General features: G+C 40.6%; 2 protein-coding genes across 4 annotated transcripts in view; one reads left to right on the plus strand and one right to left on the minus strand.

Annotated features, from left to right (window-relative positions):
- ARMH3 (armadillo like helical domain containing 3) overlaps window positions 1-20,048 on the plus strand; it is a 150,101-nt gene that overhangs the window by 111,863 nt on the left and 18,190 nt on the right. For all 3 annotated transcript variants that reach the window (XR_004425337.1, XM_033130949.1, XM_033130950.1), the window contains one exon: window positions 8,644-8,722. Coding sequence is in view for 2 of the 3 variants with exons in the window: in XM_033130949.1 (XP_032986840.1) it covers window positions 8,644-8,722 (79 nt within the window). In the remaining variant the exon portion in view is untranslated. The remainder of the gene's footprint in view (window positions 1-8,643; window positions 8,723-20,048) is intronic.
- Window positions 12,886-13,396, minus strand: LOC117036213 (40S ribosomal protein S12-like). Its single transcript, XM_033130951.1, has one exon. The coding sequence runs from the start codon at window positions 13,318-13,320 to the stop codon at window positions 12,922-12,924; it is 399 nt and encodes a 132-aa protein (XP_032986842.1). The 5' UTR covers window positions 13,321-13,396; the 3' UTR covers window positions 12,886-12,921.

Below are 20,048 nucleotides of genomic sequence, written 5' to 3' on the forward strand. Positions count from 1 at the left end.
CTCAAACTGCTAAAATGTATAGTCATGTGTACAGCTTCAGAATGAGGCAACTGCCCCTCAGGCCGTAGTCATGTACATTTCATACACATTAACGCTTTCCTGTTTCCCTCAGTTAATTAATTCTCAACCTTCATTTGTCCAATGCAGAGCCTGGATGAAAATGTCCACTAGGTGAATAACTTACCTGATGTGACACAATCTGTTTCTCACCTAGAAATCAAGAGCAATGCTGACTCAAATCATTCTCCAGGTTAAAATATGAGAGTTACTATGATGTAGTAAAATTCTCTTTAGTAATTAAGTCAATTTACATAGTTAGATCATTGGGTAAAAAAAGCAACTAGATACACTCGCCAATAGCTCATCATTCCTGATGGTTGTCAAAAAGGCTTCTGGAGTAGGGTTCCATTTTTGTGTGACTGGTCCTGAAAATGACCACAGGAATGGCAGTATAAAGAAGGGGATAATTGGCACGAAAAGGTTAAGACCCTAGTGCATAGCTGTGAGTTAGAGGAACAACACCTAACAGGTCAACGTCCAAAGTTTTTGATTAGATAGTTTCAAAATGAAAAGGTTAGAAAGTAATTCTTATTTGAAGTTTTATTTTGGTTAATGTTAATCAGCAGAGTCTCTGAAGCTTGTAATGCACTGCTGTTAACAGGCGTCAAGGGAAATTGCTTTTTTTGTTGTTGAATTGGATGGGCTGAAGATTCATTGACTCCATGAAGGAGGAGGCTTATTACTGCATGAAATGGGAGTATGTGTGGCAATTCTGAAGATGAAAAGAAATGTTAGTTTGAAATTAAATAACTCAACCTCAGATGAACCATTTTAACCACAGCCACACACCACTCGGTCATACCTTCACCCCCTTCTCTGAAGCTAGTCTTTTACCTGTATGTCCGAAGGTTTCCCGGGTAGAAACAATTATAAATATGATGGTTTTCTTGTCTTTAACGCCATATATCTGAGACTATACTCTATAGTATAGATCACTGGACTGCTTTTTTGGGTTTAGGAAAGGGGAAGCTGCTTGGGGGGGAAAAGTTCCCTTTAGGGCACGGTAGATGGTATATACGTGAAAACAGAGGAAAGCTTTAGAAAGGAAGTCCAACCAGATCAACAAACCAGTACTCAGAGAGGTTGGTCTCTTGCCCATGGTCACACAGCCTAGAAGTGGAGGAATTGGGAATTAAACTAAGGTCTACTGCCTCTAAAGCCTTGTTTTTTACTCTATATATATATATATATATATATATCATGTTGTTTAGTGAAGCAATGGTATTTTAACCAGATCTTCGAGAAAAAAGACTTAGCCTTTTTAGTGGTGAAGAAAAGTAACATTCCATGTCAAGAAAAACAGGTAAATAAAAGCATGACTTCGAGTTGTACATGTTTGGCAAGTATTTAAAAATACAAGGCTATAGCTCTTAAGAGGTTGGGGCTTGAAATCCAAATTATTTTTATCAGACTTCAGATATTCACCCATAGTCTCTTTAATGTAAATCTGGTGGCCTTATAGGAATAATTTTAAAGTGAAGCTTTTAAGAATCTTCCAAGTATGTGCCATGTTAAGTATACCAGTTATGTATTCTTCCTTAGAATAAGAGCTACAGAAACTTTTCCTGTGAACCACCTTTCCCAGTTTTTCTCCTTTCTGCCTGAAGGATTTACATAGCAGCTTTCAGCGGCAGCCTGCTGCCTTCACATATCTCAGTAAGGAAATAATCACCATGTTCTGGGCTTCTGGATGAAGCTGTTATCTACTGTTTCATAAAAGACACTTAGATGCTCCATCGCTGGGATGTAGCTGGGATTGTGAGAAACGGTATCGTTGGAGGATTTGCTTTAGATTCACACTGGCTATTAGGAAGAATCCACATTTTCTCTTACGTTACACTGCCTACATTATTAAGGTAACATTCCAAGCATTTCTTGGGTGAGTTGGGCATTAACCATGTGTCTCAGCCATCATCCACCCAGCACTAAGGGAAAGAAAGCTGCTTTGCAGAGTCATGAGTCAGAGAGACTAAGTTAAAAACGAACCAAGAAATCCCCAGCCAGTTTGTGGCTCAGCCTTGCTGTTCCATCTGTCCACTTCATTTTGCTTCACTTTATATAAGTGACCCCTGTCTTCAGCTGTCAGAAACTTGACAGTTGCATTGGAGGGTAGCCCAGATTCTTGCCCTTAGAGGTGCTCTCGGTACAGAGCCATCCCTCAGTGTGGCTGGCTGTAGCAATTTCCTACTGTGCCGTTGTCTATTTCTTTCTCCTTTCCATTTTGGGGCTTCCTAATTCAGTAGCATTAGTAGACCAGTACCAGAGTATAACACACTCCCCCACTCCTCTCCCACCCCCCACCCCCAAACAAACAAAAACTTAAGCTTACTTTTAGAAGACACTAGATTACTTTAATAAGAAATGCCAGAAAGCTTTTCTCTGGCCTCCTGGTATGACTTAAGAGGAAGAGAAAGCTTTACTGTCTTCAGTGACAACTTTTATTCCTTATTTGGAGAGCAGCTGTTCATGTCTGTGCCACCTTTTCTCCCAGGATGGGAATAGATCATTTTTGCTGTTTTCATACTTTTGAAAAATGGCTGGTGATCATGGACCTCCTTGCTTGTGGTGAGACTGAACAAAACCTCCGTAACTTTCGTTTATTCACTCATTCAGTTTTAAAAATTGAATCTTGCAGTGAGCCGGACATTTTGCTGAAGGCCTGGAAATATATTGGTGAGCAAAAGTAATTTGGTCCTTGCTGTCATGGAGCATTTAGTTCCAGTTTGAGGAAAGCTGGAGGTTTGGTTAGAAATTATATTTCTGTTCTCCACCAAGTTCTACCTCCAGATTCCTTTCCCTTTCCTTGGGCCTTATGTCTTTAAATCTTCTTCTTAGTCCTGTGTAGATGGCTCTCTCTGAGTAATGTGGACTGTTCCAGCCATTTCTAAAAAAAAGTGGTCAAGAGTGTTGAAATTAAGAGAGCACTTCCACCAATCTACCCCCAACATTTTATTTCAAGGAGTTCTTTATTCAGCAGCCAAAAGTTGACATCATTTACCAAATGCAGACCTTTTAATCTATAGCTATCGCGCATATTATCGGGAGTTGAGCTTCTCATCTCCAGGCAGGGTTGGTGCTCCCTGCGCATGTGGCTTCCAGTGCCAGTCTCACCTACAGCTCTGCTCCCTCTTGTGGTACTGCACCACAGGGGCTTCTCCAGAAGCTCCCTAAACTCTAGCTGCTGTAATTCACAAAATAGTCAGTGGCCCAGGGGGCTCCTTTTCCTCCTGCCACCAGCATTGCTAGCTCTAGGAAAGTTATCTTGGTGAATGAAACACCCTGGGATTTGTGAATTCCATGTGGAATTGGTTTGCGGGGGGGAAAGCAGCTTTCTCAAGAACTGCTGGCTGGAATCAAGGAGGCCTTAGTCTTTTTTTTTTTTTTTAAACAACTTTATTCACATATTATAATCTACCCATTTAGCACGTACAACTCATTGTTTTTTAATATATTCACAAGGTTGTACAACCATCACCAGTGTAATTTTAGAATATTTTACCCCCTCCAATAGGTATGCAGTATCTATTAGCATTCTTCAACCCCCATTCCTCCTTTAACAACCCCCTGCCGAGACCCAAGCAACCACTAATCTACTTTCTGTATATAATAACTTGGCTATTCTGGACCTTTCCTATAAATGGAACATTATAATATGTGGCCTTCTGTGTCTGGCCTCTTTAACTTAAATTTCCAAGGTTCACGCATGTTGTAGCATTTGTAAGTACTTCATTCCTTTTTATGGCTGAATAAGATCCTATTATACCACATTTTGTTTATCCATTCTTCAGTGTATCCATTCTTCAATTATCCATTCATGGACATTTGGGTTGTTTCTACCTGTGGGCTATTATGAATAATGCTGCTATGAACATTCATGTACAAATTTTTGTGTAATGTTTTCATTCTTTTGGGTTTATATGTCAGAGTAGAATTTCTGGGTTACATGGTAACTCTATGTATTAACATTTGTGGAACTGCAGATCACTTTCCAAAGTAGCTGTACCATTATATAATCCCACCAGCAATGTATGAGAGTTCTAATTTCTCCATGTCCTTGCCAGCACTTGTTACTGTCTTTTTTATTATTTCCCTCCTAGTGGATGTGAAGTGGTGTCTTATTGGTGTTACTTATCAGATATATGATTTCCATATATTGTCTCCCATTCTGTGGGTGTCTTTTCACTTTCTTGATGGTGCCATTTGCAGCACAAAAAATTTTTAATTTGACCTACCTTTTCTTTTGTCACTTGTGCTTTTGGTGTACGAGCTAAGAAATCATTGCCTAACCCAAAGTCATGAAGATTTACATGTTCTTCTAAGAATTTTATAGTTTTTAGACCTTACATTTAAATCTGTGATCCATTTTGAGTTAATTTTTATGTATGATGTGAGGTAGGGGTCCAACTTTATTCTTTTGCATATAGATACCAAGTTGTCCCAGGACCATTTCTTGAAAAGACTGTTCTTTTCCCATTTAATTGTCTTGCCACCCTTGTCAACAGGAAGCCTTAATCTTTCATAATGCCTATGTTTTCTCATTCATTGCCCACTCAAATTCTGCTACTCGTCTTCAAGTCCCCCTTTTCAAAATACTTTTTAGCATGAAAGTTTTTGGCTGGCAGAAAGTAGGTTTTGTTTAAATACCTGAAAGGCTGAGATCAGATGAAAACCAATCTTAAAATGCAAATAAAAGTGAAAATGCACGTCTCTTTCTTTGCCATGTATGGTGCTGTTTAGTGTGTGTGTGTGTGTGTGTGTGTGTGTGTGTGTACGCATGTACTTTATGGCACAGGCCACTCAAACCCCCCTGCAAGATCTTTCTTTACTAAAGTCTGTGATTCTCACTTAGTAAAGGCTAAAGGGCCAGTTCTGCTCTGCCTGAGAAGCTGGTAACCCGTATGTCTACGTTTGTGGCATCTGTGCTTGGAACTTTGTAGCATAGGAACCTCAGAGTGGTCATCTTATAAAAGAGAAGGAAATAACCCAGAAGGTAAAAGGTACAAAAAGAGGCAGTCACCTACAGAATGAGAAGCAGACTTGATCCACTCTACTGCTTTGCTAATAAACAATACTGACCCTGGCTTACCATCCGCTTTGCCTAAGTGCCAGCGTCCCTGTGAGGAGTAGAACGTCCACATATTAGTCTTCATAGATGCCATAACAAAATACCATAGACCAGGCAGTTTAAAACACAGAAATTTATTTTCTCAGTTCTGGAGGCCAGAAGTCTCAGATCAAGGTTCAGCGGGGTCAGTTTCTGGTGAGGTCTGTCTTCCTGACTTGCAGACAGTCACCTTCTGTCTGTGTCCTTACATGGTGGAGAGAGAGATCCAACGAGCTCTCTGTTGTCTCTTATAAGGACACGAATCCTGTTGGGTTAGTGCTCCACCCCTATGACCTCATTTAACCTTAATTACATCAGTAAAGGCCCTCTCTCCAAATATAGTCACATTGTGGATTAGGGTTTCAACATATAAAAGAAATTCTTTTGTGTGGAGGGGGATGACAAGTAATCCATATAACAACCCAATATGAACCTAGTGGGGATGTCCTGATAGCGCCTGCCCCAGCCGCTTGCTCATGTAAGACTCACTCCTCTTCCTGGTCTCTTCAGGTACCTTCTTTTCTGAGCCTCATTTTCTGTCAGGCTAGTCAGGGGCAAGGAACTTAACTTGTGTCCTGCTTTCAGTATTCACCTTCTCTGAACCTGCCCTTTTTGAAGGGTGGGGCTTGAGTAGAATGGGTGGGGAGGGAATTAAACTCACATTCTGCTCATTCATCTTGTGGTAGAAAAAAATGTCCATTTTTTTGTTGCTGGAACACTCAAATTTTAGACTTCAGCACTGGACAGTTGCTACCTGTCAGGTTTTGATCAGTAAAAATGAGAGAGCTACTGTTAGAATCTCTCAAGAGACCCCTTCCCCCCATTAAATATTCAAAAGAGAAGGTAATATATCCTTTGGAGGTGATATCAGTGAGAATGAAAGTCTAAAGAAAAAAGAGACACCTCCCTCATCCATAAACCTTGTCTTTCTCCCACTGAGAGCTAGTCAGGCATAAGTCCTAGTCTGGGGCCACGGCCAGGTGGGGGCAGTATGGAATCACAACCCAGGTTAGCCCTAGTAGTCGCCAAACTTCCATGGGAAGGAGAAGCTAAGTATTTCAATCACTGCAATGGCATGTGTCACTCAGTGTGGGCTGACTTAGCCTGGAATCAGTGTTCTGTCTTCTCTCTGCTTTCTCAGAACATATTTCCATTTCAACAGTATGAAGTCCTGAGAACTTTAATAAGAAGTTCCCAAGCCCTCTTTCAAATTCCTTGCTGAAGAGCCTAGAGGGACAACAGCCAGTGTCAGACTATTTTTCTTACCTGTTAGGCCTAGTGCCCTATACCTGGCATCTCCAGTAGATCAGATTAGTAGTCAGATTTTACAGGTGAAGGTCCCAAAGAAACAGTAAGAAAAGTAAAGCAGAGGCATATACTCTATGCCCTTTGTGGGTACTGAGTTAGAAATTCCTTACGAGGTTTAGACTGTCCACCTCTACCACATTTCTAAACAGTCCCTCCAGTTGCCTAGTGGGAGACCTTATTCACCTGCTGAGATCTGAAGCTCTGGGATGAGAATATCACAGGGCAGGTAGGAGGATGATTTTACCTTCATTCCAAATATAAATTCCCAGAGTGGCAAATCTGTCATAACCTTCAGCAAAACAACGTCAGCATATATGCTCTGCAGTATAAAGCACAGGGCTCCTGACCCATTTCTATCCTATTTGATTTATTCATTCATGGAGTATTTAGTGAGCACCAGCTGCATGCCAGGGATTGTGCTAGGTGTGTGACATTGCTTTATTATATAAATGTTGCAAGAATCCTCTAAGATTTAGTCACTCTTTCAACAAACATTTATTGTACGCCTACAATGTACTATTCCTAGGTACTGTGCTAAGTGATAAGGTAGGTATTATAATCACTTTTTTTCCTCTGGTGAGACATACAGCTTCCCCAAAATCATTCAGAATAACAAGTGGTCAAAATAGGATTCCAGGCTATGATTTTTGTGAAGTTTCTGTCTTATAGTTTTATTATCTATATTAAATTAAGTGGTTCTGTAATTCGTTACTATCAATCAGTTATATTAAAAGAAAACATTGATTTCTATTATGTTGTCATACACACACGTTTTAATCAACTTTTTATTTTGAAATACTTTTAAAATTACAGAAAAAGTGCAAAAATGTGCCCCTCAACCTAATTTCCCCCATCTTACATGGTACATTTAGCAACACTAAGAAACTGGCATTGATACATTACGATTAACTAAACTCCATATTTTATTTGGATTTCACCAGTTTATCCATTAATGTCCTCTTTCTGTTCCAGGATTGAATTCAGAGTATCACATTGCATTTATTTTTCATGTCTCCCAAATGTCCTCTGGTCTGTGACTATTTCTTCATGACCTTGACAGTCTTCAGGAAGACTGGTCAGGTATTCTGTAGAATGTTCCCCAGTCTGTGTTTGTCTGATGTTTTTCTCGTGATTAGACTGAGGTCATAGGTTTTTGGAGTGCACAACAGAGGTGAAGTGCCCTTCCCATCAGATCATACCGGGGTTACTTGACAGCCACATGACATCACTGGCGGCATTCACCTTCATCACTTGGTTAAGGTAGTGTTTGCCAGGATTCTTTATTGTAAAGTTAACTCTTTTTTCCTTTTTCTACTCTATTCTTTGGAAATAAGTCATTCAGTCTAGTCTACCCTCAGTGGGAATGGGAACTAAACTTCACCTCCTAAACAGAGAGTATCTATATATTTTATTTGAAATTGTTCTGCTAGAGAGGTTTGTCTCTTCTCCCCATTTATTTAACCATTTTGATATCAATATGGACTCAAGCTAAACTCTGATCTAAAGCCTATGTGTTTTCTGCTACACTAGATAAGAAATGACAAGGACCTATACCAAAGCATTGGTTTCAGGGAAATTTATTTATGTCAGATTTCGGAGATTTTTAAGAGGTAGATTTGATAAGACTCGGTGACCTTGGTGAGGGAGTGATGGAGAGGGGGGAGTGTTTGAAAAGAACAATTAGATTTTGGTTCGAATGGCTGGAAATAAAATTTTGGTTTGAAATATTAACTAACAAGTGAAGGTTGATTCTAGGCTTTGATAAAGCTGAGCTTCTTCAGAGACCGTTTAGCCTACATGCTGGTCCAGCTTTACTGAGCGTTCTATTCTCCCACATCAGAGCAGAGAAAACTATTCTTTGTGACTGACGTACCAGGGCCCCCGGGTGGAAAGCCCCCTGGGTCCTGATTCTTGTCTGAAGGATGCTTGGTTTCGTTTTTTTGTTTGGTTGTGAGGTTTTCTCTAGTTCATTTGCAGAGCAGAGATGCTCTATTCTCTAATAATTATGAAACCTTTCCCATTTCAGAGTGACCTCATGTTCAATAAGAGAACAGTTGCCCTGTGACAGTCACTCTCATGCTCTCGTACTGCAAACTAGAGAGCACATGATACTTGTTTTTAACTTCTCTTTTTCCATCTGGTGCTATATTAATGCTAATTCTTTGTTTCAGAGCCATCATCAACCACTTTAACCCCAAAATTGAATCCTACGCTGCTGTGAATCACATATCCCAACTGTCGGAGGAGCAGGTAAGCCACTACTCTCCGCAGAGTGACCCTAGTTGGTGGCTAAAATCAAGTAGTTGCCCTTGCTCTGATGGCACAGGGATTCTGTGACTGAGCTTCTAGTGGGAGTGGCAAGAGCCAGGCTGCTGAGAGGAATTAGTAAGGGATTTGTTGATAGTACTTTAAATAGTAATGGCTTCTGCTTTTGTGCCATGAGAGGTTCATTTAATCATATAGAAGATACGTAGGTGAAAATTTGGTGAATTCTTAGTTTAGAGTGGGTGATAAGGCATTTCTGTTTTTAATTTTAGGCAGAGTCATTCTGATTTTTGAAAATAAAAAATGAGAACTTAGAAATAGATGAAACTGCCAATTAGAAAAACCCTAAGTTTAGCTTAATTTGAGGCTGTTTGGCTCGTTAAAACATGAGTCCTCATTGGGACAGATTTTCTTTAGTAACTGAGTTCTACTTGCCCCGAGTAATTATTTCTGAGCAGGTTTTTCGGTGGTATGGGCTGAATTGCAGATGCAGATAGCATTGTGTGTTTGTTTTCCCTGAGTCTGGCATGATTTCCCCTTTTCCCAAAGTGCCTGCACTCAGCTCTGCATTGTATATAAAAGTAGAAATGGGGCTTGAACGCCTGGCATGGGCTTGAACTTGATGTTTCAGAATGAGACTCTTGAGTCCTGTTTTTTAAAAGCACAAAATAAGATCATATTCACACAATCTTCCTTCCTTCCCACCCTACTCACAAGTTGGAGGGCTGGGGTATTCAGGAGGTGAGTCCAGTAAAGGCTCCAAGCCAGCATGCTCCGCTCGGCCCTTTTGGCCACGCATCCGTGTAACCCTTCTCTGAGCCTCTTGCTGGCAGAGCCAGCCAGCTATAGTGTAACTGTGTTCCTAAAAGCTATTCAGCTCACCCAGCGAGGCACCAAGCAAGCCTTTTCCCTCACAGATAAGCTTCTCAGTATTCCCACCAGTGGCTCTTTCCTCAGCCAGATGGATAGGACTCTATTAGTCTATCAGTTGTTCCCTTTGACATATTTGTTCTCTTTTGTGAGACCAGCTGTGATAATCCATCCTCTTACTTAAACTGCTTTTACAAATGGTTTCATTTTCTTTTTTCCTATTCTGCCTGTGGAGCAGTCCTGAGTCCTATTCTTTGATACCACTGCTCTCATGAGGTGCTTGGAGATGCTACCTGTTTCCTGATGTATCAATTCAGATCCGTTTTCATGTCATTTTTATACAAAAGAATTCACCATCTCGAGTTTTGTTCACTGAGAGAAAAGGTGACTTTCCTATCACAGTGAGCTCTGGTTAGCTAAAAGCTTTTTTTTTTTTTTCCCCCCAAAGGAAGACACATTTTCCCTGTCAGCCACGTGCAGTATTCATCCCCCAAGCAGTTTGGGAAGGTCAGGCTGAAATCTTTCTACAGCAGTAGCAGCCACAGACCAATAATAAAAATCCATTTTGGCGCATGAGGCAAATCTGGAAAAGGATGATTAGCAAGCACGTGTCCTCACCCTCCTCCAACTTCTTTCCAAGTTAAATGAAGTGATGAAAAGTGCCTCTCAAAAAGAGTCCACAAGCCAAAGATGAGATGATTTCTATGGAGAAGGAGAGTAGATAGCCCTGTGTGAGAACGGGGAAGGCATGGCAGCTCTCAAAGATTTATTTACTGTGTTTCCCCGAAAATAAGACCTGGCCGGAGCATCAGCTCTAAAGCGTCTTCTGGAGCAAAAATTAATGTAAGACCCGATATTATGTTATATTATATTACACCCAGTATTATAGTATAGTATAGTATAGTATAGTATATAAGACTGGGTCTTATATTAAAATAAGACCAGGTTTTCTATTAATTTTTGCTCCAAAAGACACATTAGAGCTGATGGTCCGGCTAGGTCTTATTTTTAGGAAAACACGGTACTTCATCAATAAATAATTACATGCCTGCTGTATACAAGGTGCAGTGCTGGGTAGTGGGGATCAGTGATGAATAATCTAAGTGTAGTCCTTGCTCTCGAGTTTTTGTATACTCATAACCTCTCTTAATCCTTTCCACTTGGGGAGTGGGGGAAGGGTGGTAATATTCTGGGACCCTTTTCAAAACTTCCCTCAAAATAGTTGTTGCTTCCTTTCCCTGACTGACTTTGAAAGGCGCTAAATGACAGCATTAGGGTACAGTTGGTTTTATTCTCAGCACTATCGGATTAGAGGGTTAGAAGTATTTGACCGCCTTGTTAATATCCTACATGTGTTGGAGCACTTCTCTCCCTTCACTTACTAACGTTAGTGCTAATTTCACTGAATGTTGAGTGTATTCACAGCTTCCCAAAGAGATGGCTTTGAGATGCAGTAGGGTCCTGTAGCTGTTAGCAGCAAACTAAGTAAAAAGAAAAAAATCAGGAACTTAATCCCCACGTAGATTTTAAAGTACTCCCAAACTAAAGCCTAAAGACCAGAGATAGGCATTAACTGGAATTTATAGCACCCAGTAAGATAGAAGACAAGAGAGGGCTCTTTGATAGATCTGCCTGCCCAGCCTGCCATTTTTTTTCTGGCAATAGATTTGTGAATATTTGAGTTGTGACACTCCCCCCAGACATGTTCCAGCCTCTGTGTGAGACATTTCAAGGTAATGTTTGTAAATCCATTATTGCTTATTAAACAAAGCCCATTCTCTCACACTGGGTTGGGGTTTTCTTTGTTATTTTTTTTTCCAGTTGTACAGAAGATAGATGACACTTACTTTTCATTGGCTTCATGGAGGGCAAAGCTTTTTAATCAGTTAATACCCTCAGCATGACTGAATGGTCATGCATTTCCTAATGTAATAAACTGCATGAATTTTTATATTGTATACGCAAGTGTCATATTTGCCTGGGGTTGATAGTGAAGCTTGTTTATTTTGACTCCTTTTTTTATGTGTGATAAAATATATATAAAATTTGCCATCTTAACCATTTTAAGTGTACTATTTAATGGCATTAAGCACATTAACATTTTGTGCAAACAACACCACTATCCATCTCCAGAACTTTTTCATCATTCCATACTGAAATCCTATACCCATTAAACGATAACTCCCCATTTTCCCCTGCCCCCAGGCCCTGGTAACCACTGTTCTACTTTCCGTCTCTATGCATTTGACTACTCTAGGTGCCTCATGTAAGTGGACTCATATTATTTGTCCTTTTGGATATGGTTTATTTCACTTAACATAATTAATGTCTTCAATGTTCATCCATGTTGTAGCATGTACCAGAATTTCATTCCTTTTCAACACTAAATAATATTCCATTGTGTGTATATACCGTGTTTCCCCAAAAATAAGACCTAGCCAGACCATCAGCTCTAATGTGTCTTGGAGCAAAAATTAATATAAGACCCGGTCTTCCTTTAGTATAATTTAAGACCCAGTCTTACATAATATAATATAATATAATATAATATAATATAATATAATACCTGGTCTTATTTTAATATTATATATATATCATATATAATAATATAATTAATATAATTTTAACTTAATATATTAATTTTTGCTCCAAAAGACGCATTAGAGTTGATGGTCTGGCTAGGTCTTATTTTCAGGGAAACACAGTAGCTCATTTTGTTTATTTATGGTGGACATTTAGGTTGTTTCTACCTTTTGGCTATTGTGAAGACTGTTGCTGTGACCATTGGTATATAAATAGCTGTTTGAGTCCCTGGCGTTAGTTCTTTTGTATACATACCCAGAAGTGGAATTGCTGGATCAAATGGTACTTCTATGGTTAAGTTTTTGAGAAACCACCATACTGTTTTCTGTGGTGTACCATTTCACATTCCAACTTGTCCACATCATTGCCAATATTTGTTTTCTGGGTTTTTTGTTTGTTTGTGTGATATAGCCATCCTAATTGGTGTGAAGTGGTATCTCGTGGTTTTGATTAATGTTTCCCTAATCATTATTGATGTTGAGCATGTTTTCATGTGCTTATTGGCCATTTGTCTATCTTCTTTGGAGAAATGTCTATTCAAGCTCTTTGCCCATTTTTTAATTGGGTTTGGATTTTTGTTGTTGAGTTTTAGTTCTTTATATAGTATTCTGTGTATTAATTCCTTGTCAGATATATGATTTGGAAATATTTTCTCCCATTCTGTGATTGCTTTTTTGCTATGTCGACAGTGTCTCTTTTTTTTTTGAAAAACAAAAGCCAAGTTTATTTGTTCATTTCTTGCATTTGAAGTACTCCTCGATGACATCCTTGGCCTGAGACTCTTTGCCATAATCCTTAACCACCACACAACTGCAACCAACCACTTTACGGGGCTTTCCCTCTCTGTCGATTTTACAGAGGCCTACCCATTCCCCTAGTTTCTTGTTGTCATCAACCTTAATTAGATTGATTTGGTGTTCAGCACAGAGGGCCTCCATCAACTTGACGTACATAGGTTCATCACAGTTGGATGCAAGCACACAAAGATGGGCTTGGCGCTTGTCTAAGGCTTTGGCAGCTTCGCGAATTCCACGTGCCAGGCCATCGTGGATGAGGGCGGTCTTCAGCACCTCTTGTAAAGCAGTATTGACGTCCATTACACCTCCAGCAGCAATGCCTTCCTCGGGCATGGCGGTGGGTTACGGGTGGAGCCGAATCTTGAATGCACCCAAGCCTCTGCCTCCGCGCTACTCCGCGGCGGCAGGGAAAGAGCTCGACAGTGTCTCTTGATGCACAAAAGCTTTTAATTTTGATGAAGCCTTACTTGTCTATTTTTTCGTTTGTTGTCTGTACTTTTGGTATCCTAAGAAACCATTGCCAAATCCAATGGTATGAAGTTTTTCCCCTATGTTTTCTTCTAAGGGTTTTATAGTTTTAGTTCTTACATTTAGGCCTTTGATCCATTTTGAGTTAATTTTTGTATATGGTGTTTGTTAAAGGCATTTGACTTATTTTTGTATTTCACATATCTTAATGAATAAAAATTATGGAGAAGATAGAACTTTTTTTCCCAAGAACTGTGAAACTACTCCCAGTTTATCCCCTACTGGGTTTACTTGTCTCTAGGACATCTTGTAAAAATTGCCCTTCAGGCCTCTTGCCCACCCTCGGCTGAGCTTTATCTCCTTTCTCTCCCCAGTATGGCTTGTTGGTAAGCATCTGTCCCTAGTTGGTAGAATCATTTGATGTGCTCCCCACCCCCAGTGGCCTGTACCCTGATTTTCATTCTCCTAGTAGGATGGCTGGGTCTCACAATCTGTGTTTCATAAGTAAGTCCCAATGATCCTTTTGTCTGTACTAAATAAATGTAGATGAAAGGTATTTAAGAGAAACCCTTGACACCAGGCTAAGTCTTGGGTTTGCATGCTTTGAAGACATCAGTCTTGATGATGCAATCCTCCCTTCAGAGAAGTATGTTAAAGTAGAAGAGCTCTTCAGGGGGTTCTCCTTCCTGTCTTGTACTACCCTAAACTCTCATATACTCCCTCTCCTTTATTCCTGCTTTTCACATTAGGAAAAATACTTGTTACAGTTGGCTAGATCATATTAGAAGTGGGTCCACATTCAAGAGGTCTGTTATGAAATCGCTTGGAATAATACTAGCTCACAGGTTCTTAACCTAAAGTCCAAGAATAGGCTTTAGAGAATTATTGCACACTCTGAAATTGCGTGTAAAATTATGTATATGTCCTTTTTTTTCTTGAAGAGGGTCCATCTTTCTTAAAATTCTTAATCAGTCTTTGACACCCCACTCCCAATTTCTTTTAAGAATCATTAGCTTAGCTGCCTTGAATAATATCTCATTCTTTCCTTGCCCCCAAAGCCCTTAGACTTTTGAAAATGCCCATTGAGGATCTTGAGCTCCTTTTAGGCTATTTACTATTTGTTTTGGTTTACAAATGCAATGACATATTGATTTATGTCAGCTCTAATTTCCTTATAGGCAAGAGAGGGCTTCATAGTGGAACTTTACAGAAGATTCTCTAGAGCCCTGAATGTTTAGAGTACATAGTGACAATTTAAAATTCAAGTCAAAACCTCCTCTGAGCACCTGATTCCTTAAGCTTTCAGTCACATTCATGACCAGTTTTGTTCCTTTGAAATATACCATTGGAAAGCAAGTAAATGATTGGCCCACTCTTACTTTCTTTAGCCTTCATTCAGCTATCAGTATTTCAGCATCTAGTGCCTGCTCTGTGCTTCAGATTGAGCTAGGTATTTGAGGGATATAGAAGTATAATAAGGGGCCTTTGTTCTCAAAGGATGGAGTAAGTGCAAGAGATGGTTTAAGGCAACTTATTGTCTATAGCCCGACCAGTTCTAGCAGTAGGATCTGTGAGTTCCGGTTAAGAGAAAGATCTCTGCAAGTCGTGATGGTCAGGAAAGGAGTGAACACTTTGAGCTGGAAGAGGAGGGATAGGATTGGATAAATGGAGAGGCACAGATTATAAAATGTACTCAAAGTCAGGACCTGGAAAGGACAGAAAGAATGGAGAAGAGTCATAGAGTTTCTGTAAGTCTTATCCTTGGGCCACAGGGTACCCAGAGTTGGATGATTTAGGAATATAATTTACCAATTTAAATTATCATAGCTTCCGTAATCTGTGATGGCACTGACTCTCGTCCTAATTGTACTGCCTTTGATTCAATTCACAAGTGTCCATCAAGGGCCTGGTATGAGCCAGCCCCAGTGCTACGCATCTGGTAAGACCTAATGGGCAAACCTATCCTTTTTGTTTTTGGTAAAAAACATATAATAAAATGTACCATCTTAACCATTTTTAAGTGTACAGTACAGTAATGTTAATATACGTCCATTGTTGTGCAGTCTATGCACAACATATGTCTAGAACCTATTTATCTTGCAAAACTGAAACTCTATTCATTGAACAACTCTCCTTCCTTCCCTCCCCCACTTCTGGCAACTACCATTCTACTTTCTGTTTTTAAGAGTGGGCAAATCTATCTTGAAATTGGTGTTCCTTTCAACCAAGTGGCCCAGGAGCTTGCTAAAAATTTATCTACTTACAAACTTGGGAATTTTCTGAGAAGATCAGAAAGGTGAACTGCTGGTACCCCCATATGTCACAGGACCATAGGAATATATACCCAGATTCCTAAGTTTTCTACATTAGGAATTTTACAGAGTTTTACCTCCCATTATTTCTTTAAGTCTTCCCCTCTCACTAGGGCTTAGGATTTTAGATTCAGAGGAGCCCTGTACAATGTAATTACAAGAGGTATCTTCAAAAGTATTATGACTATCATTCACTTGTGGGAGTAGGTTAAAGTAAGTTAGGGAAACAAAAATGCTTCACATTTGAATGAGTGAAGGTTGCGTTAGATGCTAAGTATTAATACTGATGAGTATTTACGTCCGTTAGTAATCTTTCTAAACCTTTTTGATTTCCTCCTGATCCTAAAATAAGAGCTACTACATAACTGCTGGGTATTTACAAATCCTAATGAAACCTCGCTGGAGTGAGACACTAATACAAGGAGAGCCCTAGTTTGTGGGGCAAGCATTGTTAGGGGCCCTGGGTGGCATTCATTACTTGAGAACATCTAGGAGAAAACCCAAAAAGATCTTGAGGGAATATCCCAAGAACTTCGAAGCTTATTAGGAAAATGGAGCCTGATACTTCAGCTTTAGATTTGTTGGCCCTTGGCATGTTAGTAAATGTTTAACAACTGGTAGCAGGGCTGAGTGGTGGGAAGGGTACTGATTTGGAGTGTTGGGTGTGAATGCTCCCATTATGGCTGCCAGTGTGAAGCCAAGTGGCCCTCACAGTGCTTGAAAATTTGACACTCAGCTCTCACAGGCCAAGCATGCATGAGCCAGCTCCAGTACCACTGGTGGTTCTGGAAGACTGGGAGAAGGGGGCTGTCACACACTGAGGCAGGGCTTTCTGAGCAGGAGGCAAATGTGGTGTGTAAAGTTTTCCCCCAGGCAATTGAGGCCTCTGAGCAGCCCACTCTGAGAGCCCCTGTGAAGTTTTCTAATCTTAGAACAGGGCCTTAACCACCATGGAAGGCAACCTTGGCAGAGACGTGCTGGAGAGCTGAGATTTCAGACTCCTGTGGTAGCCATCTCAGTTTCCTGTATTTGGCATCATGTTTTTCTACAACAGCCTGTGCTTTTGCACTGCTTCTCTGTAACCCCGAGTGATGGTTGCTGTGGGAACTCTTATTGAGTGCGAGCATGTGACGTGAGTGTTGGCTGTCTGACCTTGCCTTCCTGTTCCCTTTGTTTAGGTTCTGGCGTTTCACTTGACTTGTTTGGCAGGAAAAAAAAGTTTAGTGTGAGTTGTTTGTTCACTGGATTCACTGAAGAAGGAAAGACAGAGTCTAAGGCAGAGGGACTTACCTCAGAAATCCTACAAGCTACTTACCTCAGAAATCAACTTTATGTTACGGTATATAGGGCATCTTGAGAAGGTCCACATAGAGGGTCTGCTGATTATGTGCTGCTAGGTTGGCCACTCTCTTATTTGAACCAGGAGGTAAGCTGCACTATCAGAGATATAGGAGAGAGTATCTTGGATTTTAAAAGAACACATAAAAGGAAAGGAACAACTAGTAGTTATTGAGCGAGGCACTCTTACATAGGTTATTGACTTGATTCTTACATCAACTATTTGAGGTAGGTGCAGTTATCCACATTTTATAGATAAGGATGCTAAAGAGATGATTTGTTCAAGGTTACACAGCTGTTAGTGGCCATAATATGAACCTAGGTCTATCTGAGCTTTTTCCATTTCATCAGGTTGAGGCATGTGTGACAACCTGAGCTTGTCAGGTATTCTGACAAAGGACCAGCCAGGGATAGGAAGGTGGATGGAGAAGCAGGGAGAATGAAAATAACATGGCTCATTCCTGGCGGTGGGGAAAGGACCTGGTTTGGGAAGGGCCCATTCAGGTGAGGAAAGAAAGTACTGGAGAGCTTACCTGCCAGTTAGGCAGACATGCCTCAGTACAGGCTCCTAGCATAGTATGATAACTTTGTAAATGAGGGAAAAGTCTCTTTATTCCTTCTAAGCATATTAAGAAGGTCACTATGAGAAATAAAGCTTTTCCACACACCAAAAGAGCATGGTGTTTAAAAAAAAAAAGTTCTTATTTATTTCTTTTAATAGATAATATATTTACGTGGGTCAAAATCTAAAAGGTAGGACACTGGATTTTAATTGTTTTTAAAGTAATAGTTCAATTTTGTTTCAAAAAAAGGCAAAATGAAGACTCAAAATTTATGTCCCACAGCCAAGCTGGATGACAGAGGTCACTGGTGAAGGACTCAGCTTATTATTCATCTCTGCCACTGTCAGCATTTTCTCCAATTAAGTATGAGTTTTGAAATGCCCATCACCTACATTTCTGGTCTTCCTCAGTCAGGCTTCATTGCCAGTGAAACATCATTGGCAGTGCTTAGAAGGGGTAGCGGTGGAGCCCACGGGAATCCCCGTGCTTGGCAGCTTTTCAGAAGGTTGCAGAAGACAGCAGGCCTTGCTTCTTGGTTTAATCTTAGAAGGATCCTTTGTCCTAGTTATTAGATAAGACTGTACTGGTAGGACTTCCCTCTTCAGATTGCTTTTTAGCCGCCTCCTTCCTTCCAAATAGATCTTTGGGAACTTTTGTTTTATTTCCACTGAAACCTCCTCCCCAGGAAGTAGCTTAAAACTCTGAAAGGTACACTGAGAAAAAGCATGGTTTGCCACTGTTGTAAACATCAGAAGCCAGAAATGTTGCTATGCAAACATTTGTCTCTGTTGGAAGCTGTGTTAATTGGAAATGTTTTTGCTAAGTACAACAGCACTTTGACCTTTCACGGTGATCCTGCTCAAAGAAAGGTGCAATCTTGAAAATGACCCAGCCATCCAGAAGGGAAACTGTGGATAGCCCACAAATGGCATTTCTGTTAAAGAATTCTGTCTGTTAGGGAGGAATAGATAAGTGAGGTTTGGCAGGGAGGCAGAGACCCCATTTCAAATTGCCAATGAATTAGGAGCAGAGACAGTGTTTTCTGTCTCCCTCCCTGAGATGTGATATGTTTCCAAGGAAAGAAACCTCAGGAGGGGAGGACAGAGACATCTGCATTTTGGTTTGAGCTGGGCTGCTGTTCCCCCTACAATAAGCCATAGAGAAGGAGAAGGCCTGACGTGGTATTTGTGTGTCATGTTCCCCCACCCCCATTACCTTGGCTGCCTTTTAGTTTGATTGCATGCCTTGCTTGTGCAGGGTAAGGGCCTGGGGATGTTGGATCTGTAATTAGTGCAAAGAAAAACTTCACAAGGGGTGTCTAGGGCTTCAACCACATAAAGTCAGGGAGGTGGGGCAACTGCCCAGGGAAATTAAAGAAAGTCACTGTCACCACTCCTTTAACCAACTGATGGCCTCTCACTAATCACCCACTGTGAGGTTCATTATCTGGTCCACCTTGCTGAAGGGCAGAGCCAGTCTGTCAGATCAATAAATCTCAGGGCAATGGAGAGCCCTTTGGCAGCAGGCTTGAAAGACATGGATGGACTAGGGAAACTGGCCATCTAAAATTGGTTCTGAAATCGAGTTTAGTCCTGAAGTATATGAGATGAAAATAGAAAGGGAAAAAATCTTCTGCATATTGTATTCAGGGTGGCCGTATAGAGGAAACAGTGACGTTTTACACTAATAAAAGGCATCATCTTTCTCATCCTAAGAGATTCATGTCCACCTTTTGGATCCTTGTTTCCAAAGAATTGTATTGGATAATTGTGCCCTGGAGAGAGACTCAGGTTTTAGCTTCGATGGAAAGTGCTGTAAGCACCCAGTGGGAGGGGTGGGGAGGGGAGGATGCTCCCTCAGCTGGGGCCTGGGATTTCATTAGCAGTTTGCTGTTTGTTCTAGTTGTTGTGGTATTGGCTCGTTTTCTGTTTTTTTCTGCTGCTTTGAGCTATTCTTAAAAAGAACCAACTTTGCCTCCCAAGGAAGCTCTCAGAGCCTGCTTTGGTCTAAGAATTCTCTGCTTCTGAGCGTCCTTGGTTAGTGCAATAAGACAAGGAATGGGTGCCCTAGCTTCAAGTTCCCCAGATTATTTCTTTTTTGTGTAAAAATACAGAAGTATCCGCTGTGTGCCAAGCTATAAAAATGCAAAAATCATATTTGCCCTTGAGGACTTCACAGTACTCCCTGCTTAGACCTTTGCCTGTGTGCTCTGCCATAGACCTCACTCAGCGATGTATTTGACGTGCTTGCAGTAGCCCTACCTGCCTCTTTATTAGCCTAAGGACAGATAAACCTTCCTGTTCTCTTTGTACTCTAGTGAAATACTGCCTCATTATAAATCCATAAAAGGTGGGCTAGTGGTCCTTATTTGGAGTGAGTT

This window comes from Rhinolophus ferrumequinum, chromosome 16 (assembly GCF_004115265.2).
Source record: "Rhinolophus ferrumequinum isolate MPI-CBG mRhiFer1 chromosome 16, mRhiFer1_v1.p, whole genome shotgun sequence".
NCBI lineage: Eukaryota > Metazoa > Chordata > Mammalia > Chiroptera > Rhinolophidae > Rhinolophus > Rhinolophus ferrumequinum.

Bases quoted from the DNA above. Each gene is read 5' to 3' on its own strand.
- LOC117036213 (XM_033130951.1), bottom strand. From the start codon at position 13,320: ATGCCCGAGGAAGGCATTGCTGCTGGAGGTGTAATGGACGTCAATACT.